General features: G+C 42.0%; 1 protein-coding gene across 1 annotated transcript in view; it reads right to left on the minus strand.

Moving 5' to 3' along the window:
- The window catches only part of rab11fip5a (RAB11 family interacting protein 5a (class I)), a 95,183-nt gene that overhangs the window by 48,865 nt on the left and 33,600 nt on the right, over positions 1–12,718 (minus strand). The window contains exons 2-3 of the mRNA XM_037695269.1: positions 8,992–9,503; positions 4,465–5,047 (exon numbers count right to left, since the gene is read on the minus strand). Coding sequence (XP_037551197.1) covers positions 4,465–5,047; positions 8,992–9,503 — 1,095 coding nt within the window. The remainder of the gene's footprint in view (positions 1–4,464; positions 5,048–8,991; positions 9,504–12,718) is intronic.

Genomic DNA, 12,718 nt, shown 5'->3' on the forward strand with positions numbered 1-12,718 from the left:
GGGCCATGAGGTAGTGCTCTGAAATATAAATGAAGTTCAGACAATTGTTAAAACTTAAAAAAAAACAGTAAAATAAATCGGTTTCTCATGGAAGTATTGGCCAATTTCCGATTTCCCAAAATTAAAGAAAATGGGGGCCGATAAATTGGTGCAACCCTAATATATACATATATATATATACTGTCTATTTTGGAGTTATAGCCCCACACCCACCCCCACCCCCCGAGAGAAGCTCAGAAGTAATTTCACTGACAAGACAGAGCAGCAAAGCGGAGAGGATGGGAAAAAAGCGACCGACCTCGGCAATAGCAAGTTGTGAAGTGATATGACAAATAAACTAGGGATGGGGCCGATCCGATCCAGTATCAGTATCGGCCTCCAATACCAGCATAATTTACATATCGGATTTTTCCGATCCACCTGCAGAGATTTACGATTCATGATAAATGTTGGCTTCAAAATATGGAATGGATTTCCTGAAGGGAGGCGTGTCTCATGACCTCAGAAATATAAGATCCGCCTCACATTCAGGAAATCCATTTCATAGTTTGCAGCCAGCTACAATGTGAGGACCGAGTTAGCAGCACTGTAGCTAACTGCTAACCAACTTTTCATCTAAACATGTCCGCTGTGTGGAAGTATTTTACACTAGAAACACCACAAAACAAGGCAGCAACGTGCAATGTCTGCAGAGCCATAGCACCACATTAAACCGCAGTAAAGTCAGTTTTACGTTGGACATTCGAGCTCCGTGGCTTCAACGGGGCGCTACCCTTGCTCAACCCGAAACAGGCAACTCGACCCCGGCCAGCCATGCTCAGTCTGGCCATCTCTGAGGAGGGGCAGACTGAGCGCGGCTGACCAAAATCAGAATGCCCGCTCCAGACTAAACAACAAAAAGACATCGCTGAAGCCATGGAGCTCGAATGTTTACCGAGAAGTTGCTAAACTTCATCGTAATTAATGACCAACCACTATCAGTTGTAAAAAACGAAGGATTTTGCAGCTTGATTCTTGCAGCCAAGATATAGTTTACCCTCCAGGAGATATTTATCAGTACAACAGTAGATAATCATTAAAAAAAAAAAATATATGATTTGAAAATTACAAGAAAATTATATATATTTAAAAAAACAAACAAAAAAACAAAACAGCTACATTATAAAGTGATGTAAAATACTAAAAACAGGAACATGTCTGTGTTGGTTTATTCCAACAACTTAGCAGATGTTTAAAGCTATTTAACATTATATTCTATTAAATTTGTTTATTCATTCATTTAAAAGAAACAAAAATAAACAAAACAAATTCATCAAAAAGAAAAGATTGAATGAAAAAAGTGGAGAAAGAAGAAAAAAATTCTTATATCTGCCCCTTATTTAACAAAATATAGAATAACTTTAAACAATCACTTAAATTAATCACTTTAACATCCACTTTAAAGCTAGGAATTAAAAAAAAATGTTTTGTGTTAGCAGAATTTAATTCTAACTTTAAAACTTATCCAACATTAATAAAACTTACCTCAAGTTGCCTTTTTGGACATGCATGCATATAAAATCAATGATGATTATGATATCGGAACAGGATCGGTAAGGGAAGATATCCCGATATTGGTATCGGGAGCAGATCGGAAGTAAAAACATAAAGTGGATCGGTGCATCTCTAAAATAAACACAACCTGAACTTGAACTTTAAAAGGGAGTTTTTCCTTCACACAGTTGCCACTGTGCTTGCTCAAGATGGGAGACTGCAACGAAGTGAAGATTCAATGTGTCTACTGGTTTCCTTAGATAGAGAACTTTATTAACTGGCTGAATTTTATTAACTATGTATGTAAATGTTCCTTTAAAGTGCCCTGAGACAGCTTTGTTGTGATTTGGTGGTATATACATAAACTGAATAGAACTGAATTGAAAAACATTTGAACTGATTAGAAAAAACTGCCTTTGAAAAGAAGGATCAGTACTGAGTAATGCTTCGACCTACTTTTCTTGAGTAAATGAAGCTTTTAGCTCAGCGTAAATACTGGTATTGTCAGCTACCACCAGCTAAAAGGTCAAAAGTGTTGCTATAAACACGTGTATTATGTACACAGACACACACGAGGACTGTCGTAGATCTTGTCATTATGTGGTAGGCAGGCTTTAAAAAACGGTATGTTTATAGCACAATTTAACATATTCGCTAAATGTATCCATCCACCCATTATCTTTACCTGCTTCTTCTTTTTTGGGTCACGGGGGTTGCCGGTGCCCATGTCCAGCTTTGCTAAAGGTAATTAAAGGTAATTTAAAATGCAACTAGTGTGACTTTCTAATCAAGTTCAAGTTCGAGTCAACTTTACTGTCATTTCCATCACATGTGGTTTATGAGGTGGAACAAAATAATGTACACAGGGTCCCAGTTTCACCCAACAATAGCAAAATATGAAGTATAAAACGAAACAGTAAATAAGGATCTAAGATATACACTAAGATATACGCTAAACACAAGTAATGTAACGGCATAACAACAGCAGCCTGAACATGAGTCTTTGGTGAGCAGATAGGTACGAATGAATACAGCAGCATGAGATCAGCAGCATAGATAATCAGCAGCACAGATAAGCCACATATCATCAATTAAAGTGGCATTACAGTGACTTTTTTTTTTCTCTCCTTACAGTGATTATCCTGGTTAGGGATTCATGAGTCTAACAGCCTCAGGGTAGAAGCTGTTCCTCAGTCTAGTAGTTCTGCACTTAATGCTTTGCAATCTTCTGCCTGAAGGAAGTGGGGCAAAAATTGTGTGTGTTGGGTGACTGGTGTCCTTCGTGATTCATAGTGGTGTGTTTAAAGGAATACTCTAGCCATTTTGAAGTCAGGCACAATGGAAATATTAATATTTAACCACATCTATAAAGCCTTTTGTACAATCTCAGTTTAAAGAAATTAGTTTAATTCCAACAGGACTGATGAGCTGATGAGTAGTCTGATCACAACAAAGATCAAAGTGCAATGCTACCACCGTAAAACAGCTTCAATCTAGCCACAAAATAAATCACAGCAATTCAAACAATATTATTTTATACACTTTTACACCACTATCAAGTATGCAAAACAACTGTTTGCATTGAATTATCTTGTTATTTTCAAATGCAAAAAGCAGCAGCAATCTGTAGCACTTCCTGTACAGCCTGGACACTTCTAGTAGGAACTCCATATTTCTCCAGGAATAAACAAGTAATACAAAACTAACTGGCAGCACGGTGGCACAACTGGTAGAGCTGCTGCCTCTCAGCGAGCAGGTCCCTGGTTCAAACCCCGGTCCAGGGGCCTTTCTGGGTGGAGTTTGCATGTTCTCTTCGTGCATGTGTGGGTTTTCTCCGGGTACTCCGGTTTCCTCCCACAGACCAAAAACATGCATGTTAGGCTGATTGGTAACTCTAAAAATTGTCCCTAGGTGTGAATGAGAGAGTGAATAGTTGTTTGTCTTGTTTGTCTCTATGTGTCCCTGTGATGGACTTGCGACCCGTCCAGGGTGTACCCCGCCCCTCGCACAGTGATTGCTGGACATGGGCACCAGCGACCCCCGTGACCCAAAATGGAATAAGCGGGTAAAGAAAATGGATGGATGGACAAAACTAACTGTTGACAAACACAGACTTGTTGAAAACAGTGTTTATAAGACTGACAGGCGATTTTAGGATATCTTATCATGAACCTTGTGATCTGTGGAGATAAATAGTCTCTCTGCTCTGTGATCTTCTCCAAAAACTTAAAATAAAACAGAGGGAGGAGGAACTATTTACCGGAGCAGCTCACTAACATGACGTAATGACATGGCTCGCAGGCTGGGGAAAACAAAGCCTGTTCTTAACTTTATTGTTAAAACAAAATAATTCGAGGAAATTTTAAAAACCAGTTCTAGTACCAGCACCATATTAGTAAAACATATATAATCCTCTAAACTGAGGCTGTTCCAGGACCTATCTATATTTGTTTAGATATGCTTCATCATTTCAACATAAAACCCCCACTTTAAAAATACTAAAATATCCTTTTAGGTTTTCCCCAAAAAAGGGAATATACATGTAAAGTAACATCTTCCTTGTTACTGTCTCTAAGCAAGTAGTGTGTAAGCAATGCATTCAATTCATTTGGTACTCTAAATCAAAAGCTTATGACTCAGAGTGATAAATTTGTATAACTGTTTCAAATACGACCCTTTAAACTTGTATTTTCATGGGCAATATTCCCAAAAACTGATTGAAGAGTGAGAATCAACAGCAATCAACACACCTCCATTTATAAAGTTATGATAAAGTTTTGTTGTTATGATAAAGTGTTTCTGCAGTGCAGTTGTTGACTTTGATTTAATTTCCATTTCTCCTGAAATGATAACTCATCATGAGTTTAAAGCTGTAACGAGGTGTTATTTATCCTCTGATAAAATCAGATGGAATGGCAGAGAGTGTCTCACCTGGGTTTGCTGTGCGGGTCTTTTGATCCAAACCAGCCCTTGTGCTTCTCCTGAGAGGCAGCACAGACCTGTTCAGACTCGTCCTTCCACTGACTCGGACCCTTCCCTCCTGATTCACTCCGCCCATGTGAGAACAAGTTCTTCCTCTGCTTTCTCCCCAGACTCTCTGACTCCTCCTTTGAAGTAGAAGACATGTAGGCAGCTTTCAGTTCCAGCCGCTCCTCTTTCTCACCCTGCATGGAGCCACTTTTCTCCAGGGCTGCTGCTATAGCAGCTTTTTCCTCCTTGTCAGGCCTGTCAAACGACCAGCGCCGCCCGTCTCCCACAAGGCCTTTAGGGAGGTTGTGAGGCGAGGTGCCTAGGTTCTGTAAAGAGACAGAGAGGGGCAAAGACTTCTGCAACAATCCCAGGCCTAAAGAACCCGCAGGGTTTCCTAAGCCTCGGTCTTGGAACTGGATGTTGTCAGCATGGCTTCCATTAATGCAAAAAGCAGGCTGATGTACTGTGATGGTGACTTCACCAGCCTCGTGACCAAACTCACATTTCAAAGAGGATGATTGGGGCGACGTGTTGGTCGTGTGCTCTGCAGGAAAAAAAGCAAGAAGATATGATGAGAAATAAATAAAGAATATAACCAAACTTTAAGGCTACAGTGAATTATGATGTCAAGCTTTCTCATTAGGAAATAAATGGTAAATGGACTGTACTTATATAGCGCCTTTCTCTTATTTCAAGATACTCAATACAATCTGGGCCTCATTTACCCATTCATACAGCACTCTACTAGATCTCTACAAAGCTAATTGAACAAATCATTCTAATGAGACTAATCAGTGCTTTAGATCACATTCATACACCGATGGGACACACATCAGAGGATATGAGGGGTTCAGTGTCTTGCCCAGGGACACTTCGGCATGTGACTGCTGGTGGATTTGAACCCCCAACTCTCGCATTGGAGGATGACTGCTCTAACCACTCAGCCACAGCCGCCCCTAACAAAAGAAATTGTCTTCACAAGACATCTACTTTTATGTAGAGATAAAAACATTTTAATAAAGCAACTTTCAGTGTCTGCTGAACTTTTTCTTTGCACAATTAAGATTGTGTTTTGAAGACCAAACAGACAGACGAACAGACAGACGGACAGACGGAGACAGAACAATGGACGGATGGATGGATGGACGGATGGACAGATGGATAGCAGAAAAGGAAGCGCTGCTCCCGGCTTAAGAAGTGAGGACGTCGGGTGGGGGTTCTGGTGAGGCTATGTGCTAATGCTGAAGCTGGAAATCTCCTGATACCATCACTCTTTCTGTCGAACATCTACTTGTTGGACAACAAGATGGATTTGATTTGTCTGAGAGTGGGCACCTCAGAAGAGATGATGAAGTGTGCGGTGATTTGTCTCACGGAATCATTGATTACCAGCGAAATGCCGGATTCAGCCTTCCAGTTGGATGACAGACTTTATTTTCTGAGCAGATCGCTGCAGCGAACTAACGAAGAAATCGAGGGGAGGCTTTGTATGCATTTATGTGAGTAAAAGTTGGTGCGCAAACTGTACTGTATACTGGACAAAGCTCATGCTCCAAGGCCTTGGAGCAACTAACACAGATAAGTCAACCACATTATCTACCCTGTGAGTTTACACTGGCTTTCATAACAGTTGTTTATATAGCTCCAGATGCTAATGCTAACAAAGCTCTGCAGGAGCTTCATGATCTCTTCAGCTTGCTGCAAAGCAAAAACCCTGGGGCTCTTTACATAGTGGCTGGAGACTTTAATCACGTGAATCTAAAAGACTGCCCCCCAAGATTTTACCAGCATGGGACCATACCAACACGTGTGAACAACACGCTGGACCGTGTTTACACAAATGTAAAAGATGCATACAAAGCCGAACCCTGCCCCCACCTAGGACTATCTGATCACTTCTCAATCTTCCTGTCCCCTGCTTACCTGCCCCCACTGGGACGCTCCAGACCGGTACAAAAAAAAGTTAAATCTTGGATCCAGAACAGTAGCCCCAGACTGAGAGATTGTTTTGAACAAACAGACTGGGAGGTCTTCAGAGAAACTGCTGAAAATGGGGAGCACTAGAAATGGACCAATATGCATCCTCAGTTCTGAGGTACATTAGTACATGTACTGAAACCGTCTCCACCATAAGATATGTTAAAAGTTACCCAAACAGAAAACCATGGCTGAATGCAGACGTGCGCACACTGCTGGAAGCCAGGAACACTGCCTTCAGGTCTGCAAACTCACAAGAGCTGAGAAGGACAAGGAAAGAGCTGGTTGCTGGTATTAAGAGGGCCAAGGCTACATATACAAAGTACACAAAGGATCAAGGGTCAATTCCTTTCACAAGACCCACGGAGCATGTGGAGGGACATTAAGTGTATAAAAGACTATAAAGGCAGGAGTGAACAACGGCCTAGAGACCCATCACTGCCTGATGCCCTCAACAAGTTCTACGCATGCATTAAAGACTCAAACAGACCACCCAGCACCAGACTCACCTCACCATCGGATAAAGAGCTTCTCAGCGTGACCTCAGCAGAAGTCAGGAGTACTTTCAGGAGGATTAACCTTCACAAGACAACCGGCCCAAACAACATCCCCGGGAATAGGGCTGTATACCGAACCGAGGTTGTTTATGGTACCGACCGAACTGCGTATACAATCCAACAAGTTTCAGTCAAGTCATCTGGACAGTTTCTTTTTTTTTTTTTTTTTTTCTGAAACATTTCACCTTCCATCCAAAAGGCTTCATCAGTGAAGGAAACACAAAACTGATTCTTCCCCCAACCGCTTATTCCACAGTTTAACAAACCAGTTATGTTGGTGCTAAGATGGTCTCTTTAGCACACCCCCTCCTACGGTGCCGGCCCTCTTCCTCGTTGACAGTCATGTCAAACTGGTTCAAAACCAACAAAGTCCATGCTCAATAATCCAGGTATACAATCCAACAATTTTCAGTCAGGTCATTTGGATAGTTTCTTTTTTTTTTTGTGCTGTTGTCTCCGCTCCGTTCATTGTTCGGATGTGATCTTAAATTCCGGTAGATTTCTGTATTTAAACACACATGTAACGTACACAGAAATATATCACACAAAGAATTTTAAAACATTTATTAAAATATGCACAGACTTGGCTGCTTAGAGCACTTCTGCTCAGCTGAGCTCACATCTTGAACAACTGGAGGAGGGAGACAGCTTTTTTATATTTTTATTACTATTTTACTTTTGGGGGGGGGGGGGGGGGGGGGGGTGCGTTTGTTCATCAGAAGTCCACGACAATCTCCTTTGTCTTCTTCACATTGATGTGAAGGTTGTTCTTCTTGCACCAGCTCTCCATATGTTCCACCTCCTGCCTGTAACTGGACTCATCGTTGTTTGTGATGTATCCAACCACCATTGTATCCTCTGCAAATATGACAGCCTGGATGGGTAGGTGCACAATCATACGTGAGCAGAGTGAACAGGAGAGGGCTTAGCACACAGCCATGAGGGGAGCCAGTGCTGAGGGTTATGGTGGAGGAGGAGAAATTGTGGATCTTCACTGACTGTGCTCTGTTTGATAAGAAGTCTAGGACCCAGTTGCAAATGGAAGGGCTTAGTTCTAGTGTGAGTATTTTGTCCATCAGGATTTGAGGGATCATGGTGTTGAAGGCAGACGTGAAGTCCACAAAGAGCATACGGACGTAGGAGTCCTTCTGCTCCAGGTGAGTAAGAGCAGTGTGGACCACAGAGGAGATGGCGTCTTCTGTTGATGGATTCTCGTGGTATGCATACTAGTGAATGTCCTCGTTGATGATGATGGTTGTTTTGATGTGGGTCATGACCAGTCTTTCCAAGCATTTCAAAGTGCTACTAACACTGATACATTTTACCTCTAGGTTAGATTTATTGTTCTGGATGAAGTTTTACAAGACAGTAGCCTATGCTAGTTTATCTAAATGTTAGCTTGCTAACTTGAGAGGCATGTAGCTAATGACAAGCAGGTTGGAGAATTTATTATTGCCGTTTTATTTTACAGATCAGTTAAAATAAACTTACCATGCTCTGCTCAGCAAACTGTGCTACACAGTATTTAGCTGCTCCCTGCTTCGACTGTGCTAAAAGTGAAAGTTACAATGAACAGCCATGACTTGAAAGTAGTCCACATGCGCCCTCTCCCAGATACATTGTACAATTACACCTTTTGCAAGCAAGGACCCAGCTTGTTCCCAGCATTTTAGGGGTGAAAATTTGAAGTGTTTATTGGTGCACAATGGGACAATTATCACCAATACATGTCCCCAAACGCTTATATCGGCCAAAAATTTTGGCTCTGCTGACATATCAGTCGGGCTCTACTAAAAGTTTGGGAACCACTGTTCTGAAACAAAACTGCAAGTATATCTCACAAAAAATGATCCAACTCTGTTTGTCTGTTTTATAATAATAAATGTTTCTGAAACAAAAATGCACCATAGATGATAAAATTCAATAATGTTCAGTATATGACAGCCTGTCTCACCTGGACTGTTGTCTGCGGTGAAGTTGCTGCTGTTGCTGGGGGAGTTGGAGAGGTCAGACACCACCACGCTGATCCCAGCTGTGGGGCTGAGGCTTCCACCTCGTGATGATGACTCACTGCTCTCCGAGCCCAGAGACGTACTTGAGCGAGTGTCTGAAGATTTCCGCAACTTTCCCCTAAGAAAGAAGGTCCTCATCTTACTCCGCCGAACTTCACCCCCCTCGTCATCCTCGTAATCTTCCTCTCCTCCTCCATCACTTGGCAGTCTTTGGCGCATGCGGTATAGAGAGCCATGTCCAGTTTGGAGGACAGATGAAGAGGAGTCATCTTCACTGGATCTCCTCTTCCCCCTCATGCGCTCTTTCAACTTGCTGAAGGTAGAGGCTCCCTTGTCCTTCATGATGAGGTCATACATGCTGGCAGTCAGGTTGTTTTGGGTGAACTGGATGGTGACTTGGATGTCTCCTCTCTCTTTCTCCTTTTTTCCAGTCTTGGAGTTAAGCCTGTACCACCTGCAAAAACCATGGATCCATTAGAGATAAACAGACACACTGATACTTTGTCAAACAAAAATCACAGATTAATCGCCCTGGTTCAAATCCCGGCCGGGGGCCTTTCTGGATGGCGTTTGCATGTTCTCTCTGTGCATGCATTGGTTTTCTCTAGTTTCCTCCCACAGACCAAAAACATGCATGTTAGGCTGAATGGTAACTAAACTGTCCCTAGGTGTGAGTGAGAATGAACGGCTGTTTGTCTCATTTGTCTCTGTGTCCCTGTGATGGACTGGAGACCTGTCCAGGGCGTCCCCCGCCTCTCACTCAGCGATAGCTGGACATGGGCACCAGTGCCCCCCGTTACCCGAAAAGGAAGAAGCAGATAAAGATGATGGATGTATGGATATTTAAATCAAGCTCAAAGGCTGTACTGGTTTGGACTCGGCTACACAATCGACAGTTGTTTTACAATGTTTGAAGTTTCATTAAAATCCATCTATCCATGCGTTCATGAGATATTTTGCTGACAGAGTTGACTCCATTTAGGGAACATGTTTTAGCAAAGATCGTGTGCAACTCAGAATGTGTTGGAGATCATTCTCAGCTACTAAACCACCAAATTATAGGTCAATATCTGTAAAACTGACTGAGCTTGGCTAGTTTTTGAATTTTTTAAAGTTAGATGTTGAAGCCATCTTGAATTGGGTTGACTTCAAAAGCTAATCTGTTGTAGAGGTACATCCAGTGATGATTTTCTGCAAGTTTCATTAAAATATGCAAAGTACTTCTTGAGATATTTTTGTAACAGACAGACACAAGAAGTGCCTTCGCCTTTCAGAGTTTGGGAATAAATAACATTTCACAGCATATCATATTCTAAGAAAAGTCCAACTGTATTTAATTTAAAACTGTGTGGCTATAAGACTAATGCCACTCGGGGTCACAGTGGGAGTGTCGCCTGACCATGAAGCTCTAAACGGCTGCATGCAGCCTGACATCCAGCAACACCTCAGTGAAGCTCTATTGTTTAATGTTCCAGTCTGCACGAACAATGAAGACTTAATAAGCAAATGTTCTACATTAGTACAGAAAACAAGTCTAACTGTAAATGTGCTCGCACCGGGGAGGTGCGGTTCTTAGAAATGCTGCACACCCGTGGGTGGAGCAGTGCCAAGAAGCTCACTGCACTGTGAGTCCCAGGAAATACTCATCTGTTCTTAAAAGCTATTTAAAGATAATAAAAATTAGAATAAATGAGATGATTGAGGAAAAACTTCTGTAGAGAAAGTGCATTTCTGCAGTCAACAGGAAATTACCAACGCTGGAAGGAAAACAGAAAAATAGACTTGAAACCAAATTCTTGTTTTAGACTTTTGATTTCCTGTGCTGCTGAGTATTGTTCTCGCTACACCTCAACCACATTGCTTCTTTTGTGATGTGCCATGTGAGACACACATATGGCACACTTTTTTCAATAATACTTCAGTCAGTTTTCAAGTACAAGCACATTAAACAAGAGGTTTAAAAAGTACCCTTTCCTTGGCTTAGTTTGAACTAATAAATCATAGATGGAGTAGAATTTTTCTGCTAAACTTGAATCATTATATGCAACAAAACTGTGCCTTTCCTGATGAATGTGGCTGCATTCTACTGTGGTGAAACTGTGCATTATTGACCAAACAACAAAAAAAGATAAACTAAAAAGTTTGAAAAGCAGCCATGCTGCAGCTGAAACAACAGTCCCGTTCTGCTGAGTCAGCAAGTCAATTTAAACGTTACAAGCAACAGAAACAAAGACGTCTGAAGGTCGGAGATGGAACATAAAACTTCTACATGAAATAAAACTAACTACAGCAAACCCACTGATGTACAGACTGTTCAGACAGTTTCTTATTTCCAAAATCCCCTTTTTTACCACTGCAGCACACTGACAGGCAGAAAATGAAGAGTTGTGACACATTTTACATATAAGAACATTAACTTTTGGCTGTGTGGATTATCAGTGTTTTAAGGCATATTGCTTACTGCCTTTATTACCAGAGATTTTAAACTTAGACCTTCTTATCTTCAGAAATAATGGAGGTAGAATTGTTTGTCAGCTCTTAAAAATGACGTTCTAGGCAAACAAGCAATATTGTGAAATCTTGAATGATCTGTTAGAGCTCAAAGTATGACTCGCAGCTACTTACCGTATTTTCCGCACTATACGTCGCTCCGAAGTATAGGTTGCATCAGTCAAAAAAAGCATCATGAAGAGGAAAAAGACATATTTGTTGCTTCCAAGTATAAGTAGCATTTACTCTGAAATAGAGCTGTCATTTCTAACCCGGGTCCGAGGCCCGGCCGGGCTGGGCCAAGCCAAAATAATATGCTGGATGGGCAGGCCGGATTAGTGTCAGGTTTTTGATTGCATCATCAGACGCATGCAGCTGACGATCCAATGTGCTCAGATACACCTGGACTTATACCTGGACCTACCATTCTGTGTTCGTCTGTCTCTCCTTCCTGTCCTCTCAACCAGCCGGTCAAAGCAGATGGCCGCTTGTCCTGAGCCTAGTTCTGCTGGAGGTTTCTTCCTTTTAAAAGGGAGTTTTTCCTTTCCACTGTTGCCACTGTGCTTGCTCAGGATGGGAGACTGCATCCAAGCCAAGATTCATCTTGTCTGCTGGATTCCTTAGATAGAGAACTTTACTAATTGGCTTTTATGTATGTGAATGTTTCTGTAAAGTGCCCTGACATAACTTTGTTGTGATTTGGTGCTATATAAAAAAACTGAATAGAATTGAATTGAATCACGAGCCACGTGCAGTCGGTTGACCACACGCTGACCGAATGGTTGAAAGAGATTTTAAAAAGTTCAGTTAAGCATCAGCTGGATCACTGCCATTGATCCATCCAAGCCCAACTGGACTCAGCCGCTGCGTCAGTGGACATGCGCGGCCGAGCCCAGCCAGCTGAAAGAGGTAAAAAGAAAAGTCCAGCTGGATGGCTGCCAGCAACCCACCTGAAGCTTAACAGGACTCAGCTGCTGAATCAGCAGACGTGTGCGCCCGAGCCCGGCCAGTTGAAAGAGGTAAAAAAAAGTCCAGACTGCCAGCAATCTATCCAAGCCCAACTGGACTCATCTGCTGCATCAGCGGACGTGCACGGCCGACGACCCAATAGCCTAGAGGTTCCTCTCATGTCTCTAGTGGCTGCAATTGGTAATGTTTACTCTGGTTCATGTTGGTATG

Source organism: Nematolebias whitei, chromosome 21, assembly GCF_014905685.2.
Source record: "Nematolebias whitei isolate Nwh7 chromosome 21, NemWhi1, whole genome shotgun sequence".
Taxonomy (NCBI): Eukaryota; Metazoa; Chordata; class Actinopteri; order Cyprinodontiformes; family Rivulidae; genus Nematolebias; species Nematolebias whitei.